The sequence below is a fragment of the Pagrus pagrus genome (assembly GCF_965226575.1).
Source record: "Pagrus pagrus genome assembly, chromosome: 5".
NCBI lineage: Eukaryota > Metazoa > Chordata > Actinopteri > Spariformes > Sparidae > Pagrus > Pagrus pagrus.
In genome coordinates, this window is record NC_140189.1 from 1,413,267 (window position 1) to 1,440,962 (window position 27,696).

The following is a 27,696-nucleotide window of genomic DNA, read 5'->3' on the forward strand; positions in this document are numbered from 1 at the left end:
TGATTTTAAAATAATGTATTTATTCTTCAAATAAAATAATACAAATAAAAAAAGCTCCACCAATCTCCACAAACGTTCAAAAGCCACAAATGAAATCATAGTTGCTCAAGCTCAAACTTTACCAACCCATGGATCCAGCATCTACAGGCTCAGTCCAACCGCTGTGTAAAAAGTGCATCCATGTCTTGCATGCAACTGACTCCTGTCTTAAGAACTTTGCTCTTCTGCGGTTGGTGCACTTGTTTCATCCCCACAGTCCATAAGTCAGTGTACTCCTCTTGGCAGTATATGGCCATACAAAACGCCACACTGTACAATTGTCTTATCATTTTATTTTGACTTGCAGAGCATCTATAAGTTCTACGATTTCTGCAAAGTAGCTGTTCTCTTCTCCGAGAATCATTTCCTCGTACTGGTCTCTAAGAGAGAGCAGAGAGCCCAGCAGAAAGCTGTCTGAATGGTACTGTTCCAAACACACATTGGCCATCGCCAACAAAGCTTGCAGAGCCTGAAAGAAAAGTGACACAAACACTTAGAACAAGGTTCATTTTATATGTTCATTAGTTTAGGAAGACAGTCGAGCTGAAATGAAAAAAATTGCTTTTTAACAATTCTAGATCACATTCCTGATGTTACTGTGCAAAAAGAAAAAGTTGTATTCTGATGTCAAAATCCAGTCATGTTTTCATCCTGTAAAGCTAAATATGACATGTGCTTACACATGCTTATAGAGCATACAATGGGCTTTGTCTCTCTCTCCCTGATTGCTACTGCTATCCAACCAGTGTATACCATCAAATAAAATTCTTCCCAAAATTACGTCCCACCTGCCTTTCTCGTTTCACTCAGACATACGTCACCAAATGGAAGCTTCTAAAGGCTTTGTTGTAGTGTCTCTTTAAGGTCCCCTATCGGAAAAGCCCAGTATTCTCTGAATGGTCAACTATCATAGGCCTGAGCAGGCACTGCCCACCTTGCTTCCACATCAGCTCTGCTGATGCACCCACAGCCATCCTGACAGCTTATTTGAAGGCACTTTTTTTTTTTTGTGCATCTCTATCGTTTTTTTTATACTTTCACAGTATGTATGTAGTAACTAGAACTGCTTCATAATACACTGCTCAAAAAAACTAAGGGAACACTTTAATCACACATGAGATTTTGATGAATAAATTATTCAGGTTGAAAATCTTGACTGATGTACATTGTATAATTTGTTGAGAGCAAAATGACGTAACAATGGTCAATGGAATCCAAAATCATCAACCCACTGAGGGCTGGATTCAAAATCACACTGAAAATCTGAGTAAAAATTTAAATCACAGGCTGATCCAACTTTCGTGAATTTTATCACAGCAACTCTTAATGTGACTCAGTAATGTGTATGGCCCCTACGTGCCTGTACGCAACCCCCACAATGTCTGGGCAAGCTCGTGATGAGTCGGGGGATGGTGTCCTGGGGGATCTCCTCCCTGACCTGGATCAGGGCATCAGTGAGCTCCTGGACAGTCTGTGGCGGTATTTAAAGGCGTCAGATGCACCGATACATAATGTCCCATGGGTGCTCAATTGGATTTAGGTCAGGGGAATGAGGGGGCCAGCAATGCCTTCGTCATCCAGGAACTGCCTATACACTCTGGCCACATGAGGCCGGACATTGTCCTGCACCGGGAGGAACCCAGTGCCCAATTCACCAGCATAAGGTCTGACATCGCTCTGAGGATTTCAGCCCAGTACCTAACAGCAATCAGGGTACAGTTGGCTATGACATGGAGGTCTGTGCGATCCTCCAAAATATGCCTTCCCAGACCATCACTGACCCACCACCAAACAGGTCATGCTGGATGATGTTACAGGGAGCAAAGCGTTCACCACGGAGTCCCCAGACTCTTTCTGCTGCTGGGTTGATGTCCCTCTACAGCCCTGTCCAGCTCTCCTCGTGTAATGGCCGGTCTCCTGGTATCTCCTCCATGTTCTTGAGACTGTTATGGGAGACACAGCAAACCTTCTTGCGACTGCACCTATGGATGTGCCATCCTGGAGGAGCTGGACTACCTGTGCAACCTGACTGGGCTGCAGGTACCACCTAATGCTACCAGTAGTGATAAGGACACTAGCAGAACACAAAAATAGAGAAGAATCAGTCAGGAAGGATAAGGAGAGAGCAATTGTCTGTGGGTTGTCTTGCTTTTGTCTCTCCATTGCACCTGTTGTCACTCTCATTTGTACCAAAGCAGGTGAAACTGAATCACAATCACTTTTTCTTCCTAAATGGACAGATTGATATCCCTGAAGTTTAACTGACTTGGTGTTATACTGTGGCGATTAAGTGTTTCCTTAATTTTTTTGAGCAGTGTAAAAAAGACAGGCAATCTAATTTTCAACCATTTGGGACCTTGGAAGGTTATTTCTGCTTCAACTTGGTATTAAAACTGCTTAAAATATATGTTAATTATCAAAATTTGATTTGCTTTTCATCTTCAATATAGTCCACCTTCTCTCTGCAGTCATGCTCCGTGGACTCCAGCAGCTGTGGGACCAGACTGCACCAGCCCTTCTCCAGCAGCTCCCCCTGTAAGGTCACCTTAGAGTACTGGTGCACCCGCTCTTCATGGGAGGCATCTAGCATCGGATCCAGACCTGCCTGAGTTATGCGCTCCTGGTGGAGCAGGAGAGACAAGCATCACCAGTATCATCTGAGAAGTCATATTCTGCATCCCCAGTAGGACCAGCAGAACCCTGACAGTCCATGGCAGAAAATGAAAATCAGATTTTAGCTCCTAGATTAACCTAAAATATTGTTTGTTTGTTGTACCTTCTCGCTGATCATATCATACAACATGGTGACGATGCGTGTACGCAGAACTCCACCTCCATCTGCCCTGAACAGCTCTGACAGGACCTGCAGACCTCCATGTGACAGGAAGTAATGCTGTGCATAGGGGAAGTGACGTAAGAGGGAGGCCACTGCAAACAGAACCTGACAAGAGGAAAGTCACACTCAGAAAACATTACTGCTGAAGTGCATTTGCTTGTATGTACTCTTTTAACACTGTAATGGGCTAATGTATAAGTACCTTCTTCTTTACTCTAACTGGTTGTGTAGTGGCCAGTATGGTTAAGAGCATTTGCAGAGCACCACTCTCCACAACCTTCACCTGAACCACAGGGTTACTGGAGAACAGAAGCACAACTGTTAGAAAGATAACAGTGACACACTTCAAAGTATCAATACTTTGATCATTTTTTGATGCCGCCTGTAAAAAAAAAAAAAAAAATCTGCATTCTATAGCATCAGATGTACAAAAGCTATATAAAAATCAGATCAACTATCTGAATTTCAAATTAACTACAAATGTAACACTTTACAAGCACACATTCGAGACACTGGACAAAAAGCCATCAAGTAACAACTACTGTAACATCATTCAAACTGTGATGTGATGATCTGGGTCCTCCATCTTTTAATGAGTTCATAACATTACGCTCAGATAATGGGAGGACAACTAGGTTGACAAACAGAAGTGACTGTGCAATACAGTGCAGATCTTCTGAGTTTGGCAAATCAGCCCTCTCTGTTAGAGCGACCAATTTTTGGATCTCAGTACAAAGTTACATCAAAGAGTGCTGTAGCTTCACTGATTTTAAATCTAAGATGAAATCATGGCTAAAATCAACTTAATAATTTACTCAATACAGATAAACACAAACACTTAATCTCATGAGCTGTGGTTGTTATTGTTTCATGTTTTGAAATCCTGTTGTTGTTGTGGAATGCAGATGTCACAGCTCATAGCAGCCGTCTCCACACAGGAGGCTTTGAACATGGCCCCCTTGGATTTCCATATCCCCAACCTCCCCTGGTTTGAGTGAGAAATCCTCCAGAGATGGGAGTTGTTGGATCCCCACCACCAAACCCCTGGGGTCCAGTAAATCATACCAGGTTATTAAGTTTTTCCAGATTAAAATTTTTATCTCCCATTGTCTGAGCTGTACCTGAACACAACTTGGTTCCGGTGGGACAGCCATGATGTCAGCCATGATATCACTGATGTCTGCTGCGACTCCCTTCACCTCTGCGCAGCAGTGACCAGAAGGGTCAGTCTTCAACTTCGCAAGACAAGCAACAGACTGTTTTTGTGTTGATTAAACACCTTCTGGATCCAGTGGAGATGCTGCACAACCCAGCCTCTCATTCCTGCAGAAGTGAGGAATTTCTCTCAGAGAGAAGAAGACTGCTGCTGAGCCCAGTTTTATTTAACCCGCTTTGACTCCGTTGCGCCCTTCGCTAAACGCAGAGAACAACCACCATCAGCCCGCTAGATAGTCATTTATATCTCTGAACCCGTCAACTGTTCTTGATTGACAGCTGTCACATCATGGTGCCCAGTAAGCCAGGGTAAAGAAAACAATCTGTTCATGTGCAATACCTACGGTCTTTATTTCAACATTAGTGTTTACTCAACGTATTCTTATCAAATGACTGCGTCTGCTGTAATGTCACTGTGCGATGCTCATGTGAGGCAGCACTATTCTGCGGGAAAAATTATCCTGACTCCGTGTTCTACATTGCTTATTTTAGCGTAACATTTATATTGTTGTTACAATCTTTGAGCTGTCATATTCAGATGAGTGTAAAATTACTCGTTTATATGATTAATGTTTTACTCGTGTGAGAATTGATCTGGAAATGAAGCATTAGTAGAGAGAAAAAAAATACAACTTCAGTGTTCTCTCCTTCTCCTCCCCTCTCCTCAGCAGCGGAACACTGCTGTTGCTATTTGTATATAGGGGAAACACTGGCTGCAGGTATTATGAGTTTTGTGTACCACTGTGTCCTTTATATGTGCTACTTCTGAATACTTTTGTAATTGCAGATTGCCTTTCTTTGTGCTCATCACAAGCTGATTTGTACTTCTCCACTTTTTTTTTTTTTTTGCTCCAAGTCTTTTTATTGATTTTTATAGATAGCGTACAAAATCAGAAGCATAGGTGGATAGAAATCATCATACCCCCCCCCCCCCTCGCTCCAACAGAGCCCCATCCCAGCAACAATATTACTGTACCATCCAACAACCTAGTAGTGATTGGACTTGTATGCAACCACTTATATGACATGCATCACTTACGTATCAAAACACATATACAGTATGGTACATAAGTGAATAAAAAATAAATAAATAAATAAATAAATAAAATTAAAATTTAAAAAAATCAACAAGTAATCAAGAATGGTCCTTCAAATTATACATAATACAGGATCAGCCATATAAAACACCAATATTAGTGAAATCCAATTTCTCTATATAACTTAAAAAGGGTTCCCATGTAGCATAAAATGTTTGAATACATCCTCTTGTAGAATAGCGAATCTTCTCTAATACCAAATGGTGTAGAAGGTCATTTATCCACATCTTAAAGGTTGGGGGAAGTTTTTCCTTCCACTTAAGGAGTATTAATCGCCTAGCTATGAGAGATGCAAAGGCTATCATATTCTTTGCCTGTCGGTTAAGGTGAGTGTCTTGTAGAGTTATTCCAAATATGGCTGTGATGGCAGAAGGTTCTATGGGTACTTGTAAGACATCTGAAAAAGTTTTAAATATTAACTGCCAGAAATTGTCTAGTTTCGAACAAAACCAGAACATATGTGAGAGGGTGGCTGACATTTGCCTGCATCGATCACAAATAGGATTGATGCTAGGTGTGAACTTCGCTAGTCTCACTTTAGACCAATGAAGGCGATGCATAACCTTGAATTGGATAACTGTGTGTCGTAAGCAGATTGAAGAGGAATGTATTCTATTCAAAGCTCTTTCCCAGATCTCCTCAGGAAGTTCGAACCCCAAGTCACCCTCCCATTGAATCTTTAATGATGTCAAAGGCTCCAGATTATATGTATTTAGTAAGGAATATATTTTCCCAATTGTCCCTCTGGAACCTGAATTAAGCTTCAGAATGGAATTTAAGAGGGAGTTGGGTGGCTGGGACGGGAAGTGAATAAATGATGTTGATATAAAACTACGGAGCTGCAAAAATCTAAAAAAGTGAGAATTAGGGATGTTAAATTTAAGCATTAATTGATCAAAGGATGCAAATGTATTATCAATGAATAGATTCTCTATTGTGGCAACTCCTCTATTAGCCCATTCATGGAAAGCGCTGTCTATAATTGACGGCTTGAATTGGTGATTTTTTATTATAGGAGCACAAGTGGGCAGATCCCTGAGAGAAAAAGCTCGTCTGAACTGTGTCAGAATTCTAAAAGAGTGTTTCACAATTGGATTTAAAGTGAATTTAGATATAGACTCCAAAAGAGGAAGTTTTGAGCAAAGTAGTGAATGTAAAGAAGTATGAAGACAAGAGGAGCTCTCCATTCGTAACCACTCAGGGATAGTGTCACCTGATGCAGAATCTTTCCAAAACAGCATAGACCTAAGGTTGGCAGCCCAATAGTAAAACTGGAAGTTAGGGAGGGATAATCCTCCATGTTGACGATGCTGTTGCAGGATCCTTTTTCTTATTCTAGGGTTTTTCTTATTCCATATAAATCCCGACACCAAATTGTCCACTGACATAAAGAAAGATTTAGATAAGTGTAGGGGAATGCATTGAAATATATAAAGAAATTTTGGCAAAACATTCATTTTAATTACGTTAATTCTGCCTCCTAGTGACAGGGGGAGTAAGCTCCAACGTTCCAGATCTTGCTTAAGGTTGGTTAATAATGGTGAGAAATTAGCTTTGAATATGTCTTTAAAGGCATGTGTTATCCAGATTCCTAAGTATTTAAATTTCTGTGGACTGATTTTAAGTGGGAATAAACTGAAGTCAATTTGCTTAGCTGATGTGTTCACTGGCATAATTTCACTCTTTTGTAGGTTAATTTTGTATCCCGATATTTTGCCGAAGTCCTCAAGCAGGATCAGGGTATTTGGTAGACTAGTTAAAGGATGGGACAGATAAAGAAGCATATCATCAGCATACAGGGACACCTTATTATCCGAGTCATATCTCCTTATTCCCTTTATATTGGCTTCACCACGTAACGCTAAAGCCAGTGGTTCAATCGCAATAGCGAATAGGAGGGGTGACAGAGGACAACCCTGTCGGGTGCCACGATGGAGAGGAAAGTAAGAAGAGAGGTTGTTGTTTGTTCGGACAGCTGCTAATGGAGAGGAATACAAAACTTTAATCCAGGAGATGAATTTTTCGCCGAAGCCGAATTGTTTGAGAGTATGAAAGAGATAATCCCACTCCACCCGATCAAACGCTTTCTCAGCATCAAGTGATAGTAATATTTCTGGAATGTCAGGTGGAGTGGGACCATAAAGAATATTAAATAGGCGTCTAATGTTAAAAAAGGAGTGACGCCCTTTAATAAAGCCTGTTTGATCGTCAGCCACAATTAAGGGCAAAACCACCTCTAAGCGGCAGGCCAGCATTTTAGAAAGAATTTTACTGTCTACGTTTAAGAGTGAAATGGGACGGAATGAGCCGCAATCCAGAGGGTTTTTATCTTTTTTAGGAATAAGAGAAATGACTGCTTGTCGCATAGTTAAAGGAAGGGAACCAGTGGCATATGACTCCTCAAATACAGAGAGCAGAATGGGAGAAAGCTGGTCTGCAAATTTTTTTAAAAATTCACTAGGAACCCATCGGGTCCTGGGGACTTTCCAGTTTGCATGGACTTGATTGCATCAATAAGTTCCTCTACAGAAAATGATTTGTCTAGTTCGGATGCAGTTCTGTTATCAATTGTGGGGAAATTTATTTTCCTGAAAAATGAATCAAATAAAGTGTGGTCGCCAAGGAATTCACTATCATACAGCTTTGAGTAAAATCTATGGAAACATGAATTAATCTCAGAATGATCTGTCCGCTTAGTGCCCGATTCATCATTTATCTCAGCTATAGTCCTATCCACAGTTTTCTGGTGGAGCTGATGGGCAAGAATCTTCCCTGTCTTTTCACCACATTCGTATGCTTTACTCTGTGATTTATTTAGTAGATTTTCAATACATCTTGTTGATAGCAGGTTGAACTCTGTTTGAAGTGTTAATCGTAGTTTAAATAAATCATTGGATGGGGTGACAGCAAGTGTAGTATCTAATTTGAGAATATCATTTGCTAGCTGTTCAAGTTTCATATTGTGACGCTTTCTTTGTTGTGCGCTATATGAAATTATTTGTCCCCTCAAATACGCCTTCATGGATTCCCACACTGTTAAAGGCGACATTCCTGGGGTCTGGTTATGTTCGAGGAAGAGAGTTATTTCAGAAGAGATAAACTTAATGAAGTCTTCATCTGAAAGTAGTAAAGTTTTTTCTGTTCGTACCTAGCCACAGCAGATCCCAGGACAAAAGCAGAGCTCTCCTGTAATCTGAAGTCAGAGCTGTTCAGACCCTGTAGAATGAACTGGAGACCCCCCATCGAACACAGGGTCTGAGCGTTATCCACCTAACACACACACACACACACACACACACACACAAAGTTAGAACCACATCTGTAAGCTTACATCTTCAGAGAAGTTTGAAAGTGGATGAACGGATGTGTTCCGTGTTACCTGATGCACCAGGTACTCCAGCTCCAGCAGGACGTTAAGCCTCTGCTCTGTAGACAACTTGCTGCTGTTCAGCTGCTCCAGCATGCGCTTCATTATCTTCACACCACAACACACCTCATTTAGATTAACAAACTGAAATACAGCTGACAGTTGACAACAAAAAAAACTGCTTCACAAAAAAAAAACTTTATCAGCTTGATGCAAGTCTTTTACTGTGAAGCAGGTGGAAGAAGTGATAAGTTTAAATCAACAGTTTACGAACATCTTGAACATGCACATCTCTGCACACAGCTGCTGCCTGACCACTGTGATAACTCTATCTCTCTGCTGAATGGTAGCTTTGTCATAGTTTCACTTCACGCTGGATTTGATGCACTAATACAAACTATATTCTTCGCTCAAGTGCATGAATATACCTTATACACCGATCGGGCATAACATTATGACCACCTGCCTAATATTGTGAAGGTTCCCCTTGTGCAGCCAAAACAGCTCTGACCTGTCAAGACATGGACTTAGGACCTCTGTGGGTGTCCTGTGGTGTCTGGCACCAGAGCGTTTTATAGTGGATCCTCTGGGTCCTGTATGTTGGGGGGTGGGGCCTCCATGGATCAGACCTGCTCCAGCACGTCTTACAGATGCTCGATCAGATTGGGATCTGGGGAATTTGGAGGCCCAGTCAACACCTTGGGCCTTTTATTGTGTTCCTCGAGCTGTTCCTGAGCAGTGTTTGCAGTGTGTCAGGGCACATTGTCCTGCTGGGGGGCCACTGCCATCGGGGTAGTGTTGTTGTGAGGAGGGGGTGTACTTGGTCCACAACAGTGTTTGGATGGGTGGTGCGTGTCAAGTGGCATTCACAGGAATGCCAGCACCCAAGGTTTCCCAGCAGAACATCGCATTATGATGAGATGATCAATGTTATTCACGTCACCCGTCAGTGGTTTTAATGTTGTGGTGATCTGTGTATATATACACCAGCATATCCAATACTGACACTACTAAGTGCTATATCATAGGCAACCTGACCTGTTTCAGTTTCTTGAAGATGTGTCATCTCTCATCCAAGAGGCTTCTTCAGTTCATGAACCCCAGTTGCCTACGATATAGCACTTTTACCATGACTTGGATGACTGAGATACTTCATCAACAATACCGATACTAGTACTACTAATATGTCGATGACCGTACTGTTTGATTTGGGCAGAATTTTAAAAAAAAATCTACATTACTGATTTATCTGATGATTTTCTTTAATTAATTCATCAATTCATCATTAATTTTATAAAATGTAAGAAAAAGCATATATTACATATGTGATACATACATATTTGGTCATGAAATATTGTTAAAAACAAAAACTTCTTATAGTAAACTAAACTTGTCAGTGCTCTCTGCTGGACAAACTATGAACAGAAGTCACTGATTCTAAATCCTCTCAAACCTGTTTTCAGTTCTGTGCTGATATTTCCAGTTAACTTTGTGCCAATACCGCAATAACCAACAATGTTTATAGCTTATGTTTGATAGCCTTAGTAAGGATGTTCTCAGACTTGACTGACTTACTGTTGGGGAGGTAAAGTATTTGTGACCAGAGCTCATCAAAAGGGACAGTTCACTGCAGTGGTTATCTAATAAATGTGACAACATGGAACTTAAAGAAAAAAACTGTGAATCTCTGGACTCTGATTAGTCACTGATTATTGCAAGTGTTTCAGCTCACATATAATATGACATGGACAGAAATGGTCCCTTAAGGAAGACCTTAATTTTGACTACAGACTGATGTACCTGAGCATCCGTCTCCACCAGCAGCTCAAGCTGAGCCATGTGTCTCTTTAACTCCTCTAGGGGACGATATTTAGAAACCACAGAGTCCTAAAAACACAGAGCAAGGACAGAGGACACACACAGTATAGTTTGAGTGTGATGTGTTTTTTTTATAGTCATAATTAAAATGCACACGCATGCTTTTAGATTCATTATGAACTTTAAAGCTATGGTCTACGATTTGAAAGATTTATCATTATTATTAACATCATTTAGATGGTGGTTATGGCCCAATAGTACGACCTACACAATGTGAAGAGTAAAAGGAACCAAATAAATCCATTCTCTCTAGCGCCTGCAAAACTGAAAAGAAATTGACCAATAGGAGCCATGCGGGTCGCATGGCTCCTATTGGATCAATTTTCCCATCCAATCCCCTCGCTCACTCTCCTGCTCCTGCTCACGTCTGGTCCTGACCCACTTCTGCATTTGAAACTACAATCAGACAAGAGGTTTGTTTTGCCCTGAGCAGTTCAGGTGCCTCTGCTTGCCTCACCGACAAAGAGTCAAAGAAAGAAAGTCTGTCACTGAAAAGACACAAAGCAGAGATGTGAAACAAACCCAAGTAAACATCGGGTCATCATTTGAATGGTGGCGAAAGGTCCGTGAAGATATGGACCTGAGTAGCGATGCTGATACAGCGGAGTTTCTGTTGAGCAGGTAATCTTTCGTCTTTATTGTGGATGTTGTGACACAGATAACTTTCATGCCAATGCTGGCTTATGACTGTGAAAGCTGCCGTTAGTGTTTTTCTGTGTTATTAGACGGTGTCGAGACAATTTCTGTCTCTGCAGTATTGTCAACACTTGTTTACTTGTTCGATGGAGACGTTAGCCTCTATGTTAGCATTGTAAGCTAACAACAAGCTAACATTGCTATCATGTTTACACCAAATCAGCCTATGTATTTGCTCGTGGCAGCTAAATGAAGCAGCAAGTAATGCAACCTAAAGCTATTCTAATACAGCAGAGTTTCTGTTGAACAGCTAAGCTTTCGTCGTATTTAATGTGGATGCTGTAACAAAGATAACTTTCATGCCGATGCTGGCTTATGACTGTGAAAGCTGCCGTTTTTGTCTGTGTTATTAGGCGCTGTCGAAACAATTTAGAGACGTTAGCCTCTATGTTAGCCTTTTAAGTTAACATTGCTATCATGTTTGCAACAAATCAGCCTATTTATTTGCTCGTGGCAGCTAAACGAAACCCTCCGCTTCGCGTTGGGGTTTCATTCATCCTGTCCAGATTTATTTCTCCATAACAACCTCTCGCCCGGTCACTACTCTACTGTTTTGCTAACCCTCCTCCCAGTCTTGTCCATTTGTTTTAAACGAAGCCTTTGCTAAATCAATATGATGGATTATCATAAACGCGTTACAATGTGTGTATTTGTGTGGTCTTATCTGTCATAAACAAGAGATTACTGTTTACAGGCACGTTTGTGTCGCGGCCTGGTGCTACTCAGACAGCAGCTGGGACACAGCTGGTCCGAGGCTCATGTAGGTTCATTTTTTCAGCCACAATGTGGAAGCGATCGTTGTGATGAAAGCTGACGGCAGCATCTGTTAGTCTCTTGGCCCTCAATAACTTTTAGAAGTGGCTAACTTAGCTGTTGATAAATAGTAACTTATTACCTAGCTGTAACCTAACCTAACGTAGCTGTAACATGCTAATGGCGTTACGCTAGCTTGGCTGTGGAGCTTAGTTGTGGACACTGTAATGACTTCCAAGATTTACATTAGTTTCAACGTGCACTGTAATAACTTTACCTGTGAATCCGACATCAATTCAAAGCGGGCACTGTATTTGGTTTCTGCCGGCCGGCTTGTTGCTCTCGTTGTGTGTTGCGGGAGGGGGCGTGTCGCAGGAGGCTCCGAGGGGAGAGCGATACGAGCTTGGAGAGGAGGTGTGTGTGGGGGGGATGCTTTTTTCAAACCTTTCTCAGATCGTAGACCATAGCTTTAATTAAAATATTACTGTTAATTAAATATATATGTTTTTCTTGTTGCATCAAGAAGTACAAAAACTGTACCTCCAATATTATATATTTTACATTTTTGGAAGTAATTATATGACAGTGGTGCAAGCCCCTTTCAAACATGCACTGTAACTCCAGCTTTATCCAGAGTTTACCCGGAGGAGCTGTATTTATGAACACAAATGTGTGCATCATTTGCCCCAGACTTTACCCTGCCAGCTCCCTAGTCCTATGTCTGGGTGAGCCACATGGGTGAATAGAGTAGACATCTGTTTGGAGTGAATTAAAAGCGAGAAATGGGCATGTCGATGATGTGTAGTGCTGCTAACTTGCTGTAACACAGGATCTTCATGCATGGTGTGTAGCTGCTCTCTTCTCTGCTTGCTTTTGTTGATATTGCGGACACGTCAAAATACAGTCAGTTTTAATAACAATGCAAAAACAGTCATAGTCAGGGAGAAGTCTCTTACTCTCTATGGCTTCCTCCTCCTCCTCTCTTTTCATTCAGACTCCCTTCTGATGGACCATGGGCCCCTGGGATCATCTACCTCTCCTGGCTCCTGCTGCCTCACATATTGAGACATATCAGGGTTTCCCGCAGCGCTTTCCTGTTAAGGCGGCCGCCTTAACAACAAAAGGGCTGCCGCCTAAACTAACGTCTTAAAAAAAAATAAATAAATAAAAAAATCTTTATACTAGCGATATTCGCCGTGTTACTCTCATGTTTTCTCCCTTTCATTCCAAACCGTGTCCGACACTACAGTAGTCTCCCTTCTCTGCAGAACGTATTAAAATAATAATAATAAAAAGTAAAATAAACTTTTTAAAGTAGGCCTATGCGTCCGAATGCCTCTGAATCGCGCAATGCGTCCGAACAGCGGGAAAAGATCTCGTAATTATGAGATCAGGATCTCGTAATTATGAGAAAAGATCTCGTAATTATGAGATAGTGAAACACTGCGGTCAAGCCAGCCTAGAGTTCTCAACGGGTCGGGTCGGCCCGACAAACCCGACGGGAGCCGCGGGTTCGGGCCGGGTTCGGGTCGAACATATAAGCAAGTGACTCGGGTCGGGTCGGACCTCGGGCCGTAAAGAAAGTCTGGCTGCTGCGTGCAACGTGCATCATGGAGAGGGGTGGGGGCAGACCTGACGTCGCTGCGTGCACGCCTTTAGCCTGGAGAAGAAGATGGAGTTGGTGAAAAGTAAACTTGCCGCAGGTGAATTCACCGTCGCTACTACAGGAGTGGGAAAATAAAAAGGCGTGAACATTAAAGGTTGATTTGAATTCTCGTCTGCTGGTCATGATAATACCTGTATGAGAAAAAAAAAAGAGGCGGCGTCGGGCCGCGGGCCGGGTTCGGGCAGATAATTCATGTTGTGTCGGGTTACATCGGGTCCGGGCTTTAAAAGCCACGGGCCGGGTCGGGTCGGGTTGTAATTTTCAGGCCCGTTGAGAACTCTTAGCCAGCCCACAACTAGAAACACTTGGTCAAGCCAGCCCACACGTTGTTTTGCTGTGCGCGATGTAGCCTTTCAAAATAAAAGCCCGTTACACGTTCATATTTCCTTTAAAGTTTAAAAAAAAATGTTTATTACTCGACCGTTCCACTTCAGACTGATAGTACTCAACCTCAGGATGACACCCAGAAAAAAACAGGTCAATCTGATGTGGAATTTCAGAATAAAGGGGAGGGGGGGGGGGGGACAGACACCACCTTGACTAACACATTTTCTGGGGTAAACACTGCATATGGATTGTCATACCCTGGACTCCACTGGATCATTGCTCTCCTCTGTTTTTTCCTTATATCTGTATTTCTGTAAAATTTGATGCCTCTTCACTCTGATTTTCTCTGTTTTAAAGCTAATAATCTTGTGTGGCCTGCCCTCTTCCAGGTCACCACGGTGGAGAGGAGGTCATGTGGCTTGGGCACCAATTGGTGATGCCTCGGCCTGCTCAGTCATCTCTTGGATCCACACACTTTACATATATTATAATTTGTATCAGATAATCTGTCAATGCAACTTATAAACTATGATTTTGTTGTTCTGTTCTGTATATGTGACATCTATTGCATGTCTGCCCATCCTGGGAGAGGAATCCCTCCTCTGTGGCTCTTCCTGAGGTTTCTTTTTTTTTTTTTTCCTCTCTTGAATCAAGGGTCTAAGGACAGAAGATGTCGTTCACTGTACAGATTGTAAAGCCCATTGAGGCAATGTGATTGTGATTTAAGGCTATATAAATAAAATTGATTTGACTTGATTTATGTGTTGACGACGATGGTCTGGCAAGCTACCAGAGCCATATTATCCACATACTTCACAAAGGTGAGGCAGCTGTTACTGTAATTGGTCTTGTTTGCATAAATTGAGAATTAAACGGGGTACAGGACACAGCCCTGGAGGAATCCCTGTTGATAAAATGAGCTCATCAGAGAAACGTCTGTTCAGTTTGACACGTTGAGGTTGGTTGCATAAAAACTCTCTGATCTACAGAATTAAGGTGGAGTGAGTTCACAGGTCACACACTAGTGTATTTGGGTACGTGGTATTGGGGGGGACTTACATAGAGGGGTCATTCCATTGCCAACTTGCACTTGGTTCCTAATAATAATTTATTTGCTAATGTTTTGTTGTCTAAATATATAAAAGATTGGCATTATCTTGAGTGGAAATTAGTCACTTAAACTGCTAATTACTAACCCTACCAACTTCATCATCAAGAATTATGTCGGCAAACTATGAAAACATTAAACATTTCTGAAAAAAAATGTATTGCTCTGCTAAAGTGATAGAAATTGCTGAAAATGTGAAAGGTTAAAATGTACTTCAATTTACTGACCTGCAGAAGTTATACATTATCACCTGCATTAAAGGTGCTATTTGTAAGAAAAGTAGATTTTTGAGTCTCATTCCCAACTCAACAAAAACTGATGCTTTGGGATGGCGGCCGACCCGTCCTTCATCCAAAAGCCTCAGTTTTTGACGAGTTGGGAAGCCCAGAGTATTATTATTTGACGAGTTGAGAATGAGACTCAAAAATCTACTTTTCTTACAAATAGCACCTATAATAGACTATAAAGTTTTTGAATCTTTTGAATCTGAATGTTCTGTGTACGACCAGAGGAGGACCACAATGTTAACCTAACCAAGAGACAAAGAAGTGGGAGATTAGTATCTTATATTCATGCCTTCATCTACATGCCGTTACCTGTTGGTCTGTGCTCACAGAGTTCAGGTTCTCCTTTATCTTCTTCATGGCTTGTTTCAGTTCATCAGGACTAAACAAGGTCTGGATCTCTTCTTTGTCCCTGCAGAGACACACTTTGACTGCTGATCTAATATTCATTTCTTGTCGTGCTCCGACCACTTGCTTTGCTCTGTCGGTGGTGCTTTGAGCTCCGTCACTACCATTTCAATAATGCATTCACCTGTGGCCATGTGTCCAGTATTTAAGCTGTTCTTCTCCCAGTCTGACCTCCCTCTGACCTGTCTGCAGATTCAGCCTCACATGGGCACCTGTGGGCACTGCCTGGCCTGCGCGCACAACGCACACACACAGTAAGTCTAAAACCAAACCAGATGTTTCTCAATTATGACAAAGTACCAGAAACCCCTTATGTTCATTACCTGGCTTGAGTGTTTGCCACTCCTCAGTTGGTTGGACTACCTCTAAATCGCCTTCATCTTCATCAACTGTCATCTCCTCTTCATCATTGCCGCCTTTTCCTCTTCCTCCTCCTTCTGTATTTTCCACCAGAGTTAAGGCAGAGTCAGACTGCACAAATACAAAGAAAATCATTGTGTCTTTGGTGACCAACAACTTGCTGAAGGTTTGGACTTAACACAGAAAAGCATTTAAGGCAATGGTCTTAGATTGCTACATAAAACCTTACGTGAAATCCTGCGGGCCCTTATGCCATACACATCATTCCATCATATACAGTAAGGTCAAAAAGCTTGAGACCACTAGTCTAGTCAACACTTCAATTTCGTATTTGTTTTTAAAGTAATATTGATTTTATTACAAATGATGATATCAGCAATCAACAATATGAGGTAAAAGTTAAATCTTTGAAAAATATCCCCCTTTTGTTTTAATGCACCAGACTTCATATAATAAGAATTAAGTTCAACTTGCTGTTCCAACATATTCTTCCAATTAAAGTTCGACTTCAAATAATAAACCACCCAGCAACTAAAAATGTCCCCTGCTGCTCTGTCCTCACCCCAAATACAATGTTACATTACCAAATATCCAGCATATGGCTATGGGTAGGGTTTTGCCAATAAACCTCAGCATAGCCAGACTTCTGTTTTGTCAGGCTCACAATCGTATGAACAATTATCACTTTCTCTAACTCCAAGTCATGTATAGGCCTATGTAAATTAATTTTGACGTGGCTTGAACACTACCATTCCACACGGAGATGCCGGGGTCTGCGACCTGCAAGCCAATACACAACGAGCGCTACAGAGCACACAATGACAGTGTAGGTGACTGTGTCGATGCCTGTCCAAAAAACGCAACTGTCTCTAACTCTTTTTTTTTTTATGACGCAGGACGGCGTGTTACTTACTCCCCGCTTCAACACCAGTGATGACTCTTCTAACACATAGGAATCAATACATCAGTACCTTTTCATTCATGACTCCTCTGATTATGACATTAAAATTTTTTTTTTTTTTTTTTAAATCAAATAATAGAACTCACTTTTTGGCCAAGAATTAAGTGACAGCAGTACAGCAACAAGACAAACGCCAGGGTAGCACTGCTGGATACGAGTCTCATGGTGACTGAAACAAGGAGAGCACTGTCAGTGATACATCAGTGTTACTGTTCTCGCAAACTGAGGACCTGAATCTGCTGCTTAATGTGGAAATCAACTAGCCAAGTGTCGCTCATTAGGCAGAACTGCATTCACAAATATGATGTTTTAAAACTGCCTTGTTCATTACAAACAAAAGTACATTAGGAAAATATTAACTTTATCTATTAAGGTCTTTTTTGTAATTTATATTTTCCTTACGAGTTCTTTAAATGTTGGCTACAATACGACAGATATGTATGACCACGAAGTGAGTAGCTGTCGGTATGGATTCAAAATAAGTCAGTTGGACTGAGCTTGACGTGACATTGCTAACCTTTCCATGTGTGACAGCGACAGCATGTGACAGTTATAATACACCTTTGTAAAGTTCGTCACCTACTGAACGACTAAGCTACCCGGTATGTGTTGGCAACTGGCCTTACCGGGTAAGCAAACAACAAAACAATTGGATGTTAGAAACAACTCACATATTTCAGTACTGATGTGATGAGGAAGATGAGACGCACACAGGTGTACACAATATCTCCTGTATCCTCATTTGGTTTAACCAAAGTAGACACACGATCGGCTGCTGTATACGCCTCAAGGCTTGCGTCATTTTCTATTCAACCATGACTGCTACACGTCAGACATCATCATCTTTTTCGGCAAAGAGCTACACTGAATATTACTGCCGCCAGCTGGTGTGGAGTGGGAATAACACTATATTTTAATAGGATATAAAATTCCATCTAGCTCTTTAGACTCTCAATAAAGTGAGACAAACTTCCTCCCAAGTGTCTGTAAATAGTTTATTATTTTCCCACCTCTCTAGGTTATTTTATATAAACTACTATATACTACTGCTCAAAAGTTTAAGGTCACTTAGAAATTTCCTTATTTTTACAAGAAAAACGTAAAAAAAAAAAAAATTGTCATAATTAGTCTAAACATTATTGAGGTAAATTGCTATTTTGGCAGCTGATGGCTGATGGAATGGAATATCTTTATAGGTGTACCGATATAGGGGACTTTTTTTTTTAATTTTTTTTTTTAGAAAACATTACACCTGTGGTTCAATTGCACAAAGTGTTAGCTAATCCAAGTTTATCTTGTTAAAAGTTTAATAGACCCATTACGTCCCCTGGGAGGTCTAGGGACTGTGGGGAGTAACACATTACAAAAATAAAACAACTCCCAAATCAAGCTTAAGGTTTTCTTACCACAAACAAAGATTTGCGCTACAAGCACACCAAAATGATAATACAAACTGAAAACTAACTTCCCTTTTAAGAAACTGTGAGATCTGTGAGCAGATTGCAATACACAGCAGGTTCCTACTAACACTGTAAAAACACAGGAAAAGATTCAGTCTGCCCTTGACGCTTCAGAACACACACACACACACACACACACACACACACAGCATGGACGCTGCTGGATGACCCGCTAGCTCCAGCATTAGGCTCGTTCGAGATGACCCAGGCCTGCGCAGAATCGATCACCGGCGACCACCGCACAATGCATGCCGGTTAGATTTGTGTGGGGTTTTTTCATAACTTTATTGAAAGTTGTAACAATAACAAACAATTCAGTCGTTCCAGCTCACATTTCGTACAATAGTAACAATACAGTTGTACATATATGATGATAGCATAATAAGAGTTAACGGTTAGATTTGTGTCCGACTTGACTGTGTACTCTGTCATGCCTGCTCGTCAAACAGTCTGCAGAGTATGTTGATATTCAGCCCGAACTCAGCGTGAGGTCGTTCAGCTGTGGCAAAGCGTGAGACGCTCAGATCAACCTGTGATACAAACACCTGTATCGACCGTCGATCGTGGTTCATAGCAAAGTCCAGACATGTATCTCACACTGGTCAAGGTGTTAAGATGAATATCAGAAGAGAGAGGATGACTTCTTACCAGAAGTTAGGGGGAAAAAACACAGGACAGTTTAATTTTATTGTAGTCTATTTCAGTGTGAGTTACAGTAAAAGGGCAAAATAGCTTACCTGTTTGCCAAAATCTGACATCTGCTTCCCTTTCAGATTGAATGCATCACATACAGCATGTGGTATACACCACGTGTTGGTCGTCCCTCTACTGAGGGGGACTACTTTTGTAAAGGCTGGGACAGCTAAAATAAAGTCCTACATTACTGACATTACTGTTGTCTTTCCTTATGTAACAATTGTGGGTCACTCTTGCTACTGTGTGAGAGGACATAGGGCTTGCATTGTATCTTGAATGTAATGTTGTCCACGACGTTGACATATGTTGGATTTGTTTTCTGCTGTAACACGGGGCTGGTGTGTTGCCCATGGTTGGATTTGGTGGGTGTAAATGATGACAAGTGGGGAATACAGCCAGTAATTCAAGAATATTTTGTTAGGCTTTATATCGTGCAGCTACTAATCAGGATGCAATTATCTTATATTTTACATGCATGAGGCTCTGCTCTTGTAAAGCGTTGACAGGGTGACTGTCACAGGATTTGCACTGTCTAGTCACTGTCCAACCTAGGCCACACAAATTTGCCCTTTTACTCTAACTCAGGGCTCTGCAACCTGTGGCTCTTTTGCCCCTCTGCAGCGGCTCCCTGTGTGACATTTAACATGAAAATGAATAATATATATTTAAATATATATATATATAATATCATCATCAATGTTTTAGGCCTACAGTGATTGTTACATTCTCCGACAGTAAAATGTGCAGCCTGCACACAGAATTGTAATTGTCTATGAACGATCCTGAGCTAACATTGTGTTTCATGCTCAAGTCCGAGGGTTGATCACTGTATGTGGCTGAGGATGAAAAAAAGGATTAACTCTCACTGAGATGGACTGAGATGGACTAAAATAAACTGTGCTGTGTTTTTTTGTACTTACCTATGTGTTTTATTTATTATCAAATGAGGCAACTTTTTAATTTTGTACATTTTCACAAGCACAGGGAGGACTTAAGTAGGTCTGCATATATAGTTCTGTATTGCTACTGTATTTCTATTAATGGTAGGTTAGTTCTTTCATTTCATAAATGCACCAAAACATGGCATCATTGAAATGGAAATGCAAAGTTCAAGTACCTACTGTAAGCATAAGTAGCACACTGCAGAGTTGCCACATGATGTGAAAATATAAATGAATGTTCATTTAGGCGTAATAATAATCTTGATAGGCTAAGTTAGACTTTCTAGGCTGCGTTACCTACATTATAAGACACAAATATGTTTTGTGGCTCCAGACAGATTTTCTTGGCAAGGGACGGGGCAAAAATGTCTCTTTTGATAGTAAAGGTTGCTGACACCTGAGTCATCCTCTCCTTTCTGATATTCATCTTAACACCTTGACCAGTGTGAGATACATGTCTGGACTTTGCTATGAACCACGATCGACGGTCGATACGAGTGTTTGTATCACAGGTTGATCTGGCCGTCTCACGCTTTGCCACAGCTGACTGACCTCACGCTGAGTTTGGGCTGAATATCAACATACTCTGCAGACTGTTTGACAGAGTACACAGTTTTCACATCGACTTGGCGATATTATTTAAAAAGTACATGTTTCATTACCAACACAATGTTATGGGTGAGCGAGCTACCTGTACCAAGATGGCCGACCTGTGCGGACGTTCGACTCCGTTGGCCAGCAACGCGGACGACACATCTAGCCCATGGATCTATAATATAACCTGGATATGACGAAGCCTCTCAGCAGGCACGCCGATTTTTTCCAGTGGCCACTCGCGGTATTGCAACAAAAAATCCCATGGGGCCCAGAAAGCATTTTTCCCATAAGCCGTAATAGTAAAAGAGAAGCCTGTAAAACTGTTCTCAGGACACCTCCAGCTGTCACCACTGTTAACTGCTAATCTTTGTATTCCATATTTTTAAGTCATGGACTTTTAAACCGTCACAAAGTTTTGTAAAGGCCAGAAAAGCCCCCCCAAAGTCTCATTTTCCATGGTGACGTCACAGCTGTGTGCGTGCACTCCCAAGCGCGGTCGCGCTGTGTCTCGGGAGCGAGGATGCCTGTTGGCTGAATGACAGCTCTGAACGGGGCTAAACGTGGTGGGAAAAGTGAATTAAATGACTCCAGGGTGAGTCTTTTTCAAGACAGCGTTGTGATACAAGTTTCATATTTTAATGGCATGTATTTTAAATGCAGTTCTAAAGGTATTTTGGCGTTAAATCACCCGCTGAATGACCGCATTTTCACTTACTGCCAGTGCCACTGCTGTGGAAAAGTCGAAAAGTTATTTACCATGCATGTGATAGTGTCGGTGATGTGTGTCACCAGGGTCTGATGACTGTTTAATATCCTTTTCATCCTGTCATAACGACCTTTTATTACGGTTTGAACCGTCTCAGTCTGACGGCCTGGAGTCATGCAGTCTGCAGCAGAGCATACTGATGATGATGCAAGTATAAACGACAACGCAATAAATAATAAAGATGAATAAAATAGAAAAATATAAGATACAATTAACTAAGAAATGCACATTTTACTTAAGTAATGTCAAAGCGTTCTCTATTTAAAGAAAGTAAGAAACAAGTCAACATGCAGTCACATGTTATTCTCTCACTTGGCTCTTACAAACTATTTTTCTCAGGTTTGCAGACTGTAATCACAAATTAAACAATGTTTACTTGGGACAGATTTGTTTGAGCCTTGGAAATATTTTACAATTATTTTTTATACATATACACAATCAACTTAATGCACATGAATAATGGCACTTGCACTTCGGTAGAGATATTTGTACTTTATTGGATTCGCACACAACATTGTTTACACATCACAGCAGCTCCGCCTGAAAGGGAGAGTCAGGATCCTGAATAGAGGAGACTGGACATGGTGTATCACTTTGTTAGTGTTTGGTGGAACATGTGCCATCATTACTGTGTCTCACATGTGTAGACTATAGTGCCATCAGTGTGTGATGTAGTTGAGTCACTGTGTACAGTATGAAACACTAAACAGACAGTCGCTCTGGCCACAGAAAAAAAAAAAGTTCCCATCTCTGTGGCACCGTGAGTCCGCGACACAAACGCGCCCCGTAACATGTAATCTGTTGTTTATGACAGATCAGACTACACAAATACACACAACACAACATGTATATGATAATCCATCGATCCACCGATTGACTTCGCTGAAACAAAAGCATACGACCGGGAGGAGGGTTAGGAAAACAGCGGAGAACAACGTTTTATCCTTACTTAGAAATAATAACACAACACAAATTAACCACGTGTAGTCTATAACCATGACTTTGAGAACATCATCGGTTGATGTGCGCTATAAATCCATCATTTGATTGTGTAGATCTGTCGTTACCGCTCAAACTCATCCACAAGCACTCATGAGCGCGCAGCGCTTGTCCAGAACGCAATTTGCTCGTTCTCATTGCCCCAGGGCATGATGGGAGGCCCCAGAGCATCATGGGGGGTGACTCAACTGCGCATGCTCTATGGGCCCCATAACGCGGAAGTAAACCCGGAAGTCAGAAACTTTTTCGGCGTATGCGCCAGGCGAGCAACTCCGTTGAAATCAACGGCGGCCATTTTCCGGTCCTGTATCCACTAATAATACATCCATGATCTAGCCTTTATATATATATATATCTATGGGAGTATGTGCCTGCAGTACCGGAGGTTGCAGTTTCAGGATCGTTCCGCGACAGCGCCACCTATCGAACTGGATGACAGCAAAATACTACTTCCTGTCTAACTATGGTATTAAAGGTTTATTCCACCCAAATGCTAAAATAATTGTGATTCATTATTAAAGGTTTATTCCACCCAAATGCCAAAACAATTCTGATTCATATTATCCCATTATCATCAAAATATGCCTCTTAAAATGGCTCTAAAACATACCAGAATCATTTTACCTTACATTTTGTTCAGAAACATAGGACACAACTTTTGTGAACATCCTTTTTATTAAAACAAACAAAAGTTTTGATGCATCCATTACACTTTATCGTCAAACTCCCCGCCTGGTAGAATTCCTAAAGGCCTCTAAGACTCCTAAGAGAGAGAAAGATAGAGAGACTGACATATTCAACCCCCAGATTGTGAAGTAGGTAACAGCCCTACATACCAATTGAATGGTTTCCCTTCTTTCTTTAATTGTCGATCTATCCCTCTATTGAACTCCTCCACTTCACTGAAATAGTAAATGGACAACATAATCACTGCTGGGTTAACAGAAATATTGAAAACACTTAAGGCACATCAATTAACATAACTACTTCTTAATTAAGGTATTAATATTATCAACCTTTTTTTATTATTATAATTATTATTATTATTACCTGGATGACCTTGATTTCTGTCAACAAAATCTCTAAATACAGTATAGAGTAACATAGGCTAAATGTAAATACTGATACATGATATGTAATATGATATATAATAATTAGGGATGTCCCGATACAACTTTTTCACTTCCGATACGATACAGATATTGCAGCCTTGAGTATTGGCCAATACCGATATCGATCCAATACGATATCAGCACGAATCATACATACTTTTATTACTTATTTTGTAGTGTGGAATGTTAAAAAGGGCTTGATCAAGTGATATTACTCAAAGAGAGAACAATAGTCAGCAACAGGGTTAGGAAAACTGACCCATTTATTATTAACCAATGGGTTACATACATTTTAACCTTCAACATAAGAATATTTTACAATTGAATAAAATAAATAAAAAATACATTAGAAGACCCTGAAAAATAACCTCAATAAATCCAATAAAAACAAATTATACTTTTAAAGTGCAAACAATTCAAGTTCACTTCAGATTTTTTTTACTGTCAGTATATGCTGGGAACAACTGAGGGTGGGGACAAAAAAACAAACAACAACAACACAATATTGTCCACTGTCCAACTGCTCAAAGTTAAGAGTCCACAGCTCAAATTTCACTGACTGTGCCCAAAACAATGTGGTCATTGCTCTTAGTCTTCACAAAAAAAAAATAGTGTAAAAAAAAATATATATATATCACTCTAATAACAAGAGCAGAAAACAAATAATAATCAGTCAGTTAACTAAACTGCTGACTACCCTTACTACTCCTCCATCTCCACTTTCTGCAGTCCGAGCATGATGTGGAGATTCTTTTTTAAGAAGATAAGCATTTCGGCATGCTTTGCTGTCAGCCTGCTCCTGTGCTCCTCAATGATAATTGACGCTGTGCTAAAGAGCCTCTCGCTCTCGACACTCGTGCAGGGAGCACAGAGGAACTTAGCTGCTGTTGCTGCCAGGGTGGGGAATCGAGCTTGGTTGGCTCTCCAGTAATGTAAAGGATTGTTCTTACGTTCAATAGGAGCCTCACAGAGGTAGCTCTCCATTTCACTGATTGCCCCTGGGTTGATCTGCTCAGAAGGACCTGCTGCTGTTCTGCTCTCCTCCAGTATCTCATCGAAGATGCTGCCAAGGCTGCTGCTTGCACCCTCCATCCGTGGAGTCTTGTTCACTGACTCTGACACAGTTTCATCAGATGGAGGCGTGGTCTTCAGCTCTTCTTCTACTTTCACCGCTGCCTTTAATGCTGCCTTTGCATGTCCCAGGTTTTCCGCATTTGTGAAGTATCTGGCATAACTATAAAATATATATTATTTTAGAGCTTTTCAAACCCAGTCCCCATACATTAGTGTTCACAGAAAGAAAGACAGTCACACACAGTCATGATAATCTAAACAGTGATTCTGTAACCCACTTCAATAATTTCATACCACTATGGGTGCAATATTTATTCATTATAATGATTTCTTCATCTGTCCAATAGTTAGTTATTATCTGTGCAATATCTTTTAACTGTGAAACACTAGAAACACTTACTGGTATCTGCACTTGCAGCTTTTTTAAAATTATTTTTAATCAACCTGCCTTGTTTCTGTTGGATGGTTGTGATTGATCAAGGGTATATATAAATGTAGGCATGTATGTATGTATGATATATGTAATGTGTTTGATATCACTGGAGTGGAGAGCACTCATTTCACTGTGTCATTGTATATATTGATAATTAAGCCACCTGATCTTATCTTATGCAGTCACAACACACAGTCACATAGGCTACAACCAACTCACTGTAAACAGTACAGTTTTTTCTCATATACATTAGATTAGGCTAAATAAATTTAACAATTTAACATAAATTCCCTTACTTGTCTTTATAGCGCGGATCCAGCAGTGTTGCCACGGTGTAGAGGGGCTCGGATTCCACATGCCTGAAACGTCTGTGGACTGCATCCAGAAGGGTGGCTTTCATAGTTTGGATCCCCTGCTCATCTTCACTCTCGTTACCGAGAAACCGTAGCAGTACATGGACGGAGGGGATGACATCGGCTGCGGTAGCAGAGGCGGCACTGACAAGAGTTGTTAGCTCTTCAAAGGGGGTCAGAACCTTTGAGGTCTTCTCTAACAGCCCCCACTGGTTTGCTGTTAGAATGGTTGGCAGGGTGTTCTTTTCTTCAGATGAGTAGGCATGCAGTGGCCGTTTTTGATGAATGAGGCTGTCAATCATATACTTGGTACTGCGCAATCGTGTCTGGACATCCTGCTGGAGACGTTTTGGTGTGACGTTCAGCTCTATTTGTAGGTCTTCAAGGCTTGAATAAGCCTTGGGGGAATGTTTAAAGTGGCCCACTATTTTTCTCCCGTGGCTAGTGCATCACTTACAGCTCACTGTGACAAGACCACTTCATGGACTACAAGCTGAAGACTGTGCGCAAAACATCCTAAGCTTGGCACACCTAGCTGATCCATAGCCTTTCTCATATTAGCAGCATTGTCTCTTAAAACGACATGGACCTTCTTTTTGTCAATCTTCCAGTCACGCAGCATCTCCTCCATGGCGTTCGTGATGGCATTAGCTGTGTGTGAACCTCTGAACTCACGTGCATGTAACACTGCTCTCTGCAATGTAAAGTCAGCGTCTATCCAGTGCGCTGTCAGACTCAATAAGGACAGCGGTCGATGGTCTGAGCTCCAGATGTCGGTGGTGAAGCTAACAGCATTTGCTTTCTCCACATTTGCGGCAATACACTTCCATGCATCTGGGGTATAGTTTTGTCGACAATGTAGTGGCGGCTCGGCATAATGTAGCGAGGCTCGAGGTGCTCAATTAAGCGTTTAAACCCGACATTACTCACCACCAACAGGGGCTGGTCATTGAGCACAATAAATTGGGCTATCTTTTCTGTTATAGCCAATGCTTTTTTGCCGTCCCGTGGGAGTTTGTCACGCTTTGCAAATGTTTCGGTCAGCGTTGGTTGTTTGAGGGAGCCAGAGGTTTGTTGTTTCTTCGCCTCGGTGGTCTTGCAAAAATCCTCATGCTGTGTTTTGTGATGCTGCTTCAAATGCGTGATGAGGTTGGTCGAATTAAACTTCCCCGGCTCTGTACCACCACGGGAAACTTGTGCATGACAAGTTTTGCACTCAGCTGCAACGTCTTTTTCCGACTTTATGGAAAAATACTGCCACACGGCCGACATCACTTCTCCTTGCTACGTTATTAGCAGTAGCACACACACGCTGTTGTTGTGATCACGTGGGCTCTGCATGCATCCAACACGCAGAGCCCACGTGATCACAACAGGCGCTGCTGGATAGAAGTGCTGGAGCGGAACGGACTGCTTGTATCGGAGCCCTTATATCGGAGATTTTAGATGCAGTCCGATATAAACCGATACTCGTTTTTTGGCTGATATCGGACCGATATCAGATATCAATATCGGATCGGGACACCCCTAATAATAATACATGTTAACATACATGATATATAGGTCTAGTACACAATTTACTTTCAGCATAAAGTAACGTGTTTCTGCAATGTCTCAATTTCAGAAAATGTAAACAGTTCCATGCTTTTCTGAAAACATAACGTTATGCCTATAGGTGTTTTTCTTATGTCATCCACTTAATTGCTTTAATCATTTTTTTATGTTTAATTTAATGCACATGCTATAAGTATTCGTCATCGCACTTCGGTTTCATTAAACAAAATGTACGGGTCAAACAGTTCATTTCCAACAAGCTAGCATTATCTACCTATTAGCTTAACCTAGATGAATATTTGACGTGCCTTTCAGACTATCATGGTAAATAGAGTCTAAACGTATCACATTAAAACGTACATTTCGCTGTCCAATTCAAGCCAAAAGAGTATTTTTATGACATTAAACAAATAATATGATTCATGTTCAATACTCACACTCCGATCCTGTTCCATTTTGGTTTCGTAATGAAAGGGTGGCGCTGTCACAAAAACATGAGGGGCCTAGAACTGCGGTCCCAGAACTGCGGGTCTGAATCTGCAGCCTCCGGGTCTGCAGACATACAGGTACACTCTTCGTGAAGAAGGTAACTTCTGACCATGAAAAAAGGATCTCTGAGTTGGAGGACAAGGTGAACGATGCTGAACGTTACCAGAGACGCTGGAACTTGAGACTCTACGGACTTCCAGAGCAAGAAGGAGATGACGTCAAGCAGC

At 41.3% G+C, this 27,696-nt stretch overlaps 2 protein-coding genes across 9 annotated transcripts; both read right to left on the reverse strand.

Annotated features, from left to right (window-relative positions):
* sil1 (SIL1 nucleotide exchange factor) lies at positions 1-27,521 on the reverse strand. 8 transcript variants are annotated; one of them, XM_084352367.1, is made up of 12 exons: positions 20,784-20,846; positions 17,082-17,164; positions 15,998-16,145; positions 15,799-15,904; positions 15,579-15,678; positions 10,355-10,441; positions 8,567-8,662; positions 8,336-8,457; positions 3,078-3,174; positions 2,816-2,980; positions 2,495-2,659; positions 1-508 (listed from the first exon to the last, which is right to left on the reverse strand). In XM_084352367.1, exons 2-12 carry the CDS (start codon positions 17,157-17,159, stop codon positions 326-328), a joined length of 1,347 nt encoding a protein of 448 aa, XP_084208493.1. In that variant the 5' UTR covers positions 17,160-17,164; positions 20,784-20,846; the 3' UTR covers positions 1-325. The 8 variants fall into 8 exon arrangements, with proteins under 8 accessions (XP_084208493.1, XP_084208494.1, XP_084208495.1 ...); XM_084352368.1 differs by having other exon boundaries at positions 20,790-20,840; XM_084352369.1 differs by lacking the exon at positions 20,784-20,846 and adding an exon at positions 17,667-17,813 and having other exon boundaries at positions 2,816-2,932.
* On the reverse strand, positions 23,800-26,741 carry LOC311256959 (zinc finger BED domain-containing protein 4-like). Its single transcript, XM_084352374.1, has 2 exons — positions 25,370-26,741; positions 23,800-24,800 (listed from the first exon to the last, which is right to left on the reverse strand). The coding sequence occupies exons 1-2, from the start codon at positions 25,726-25,728 to the stop codon at positions 24,269-24,271; spliced, it is 891 nt and encodes a 296-aa protein (XP_084208500.1). The 5' UTR covers positions 25,729-26,741; the 3' UTR covers positions 23,800-24,268.
* Positions 27,522-27,696: the final 175 nt, after the last annotated feature.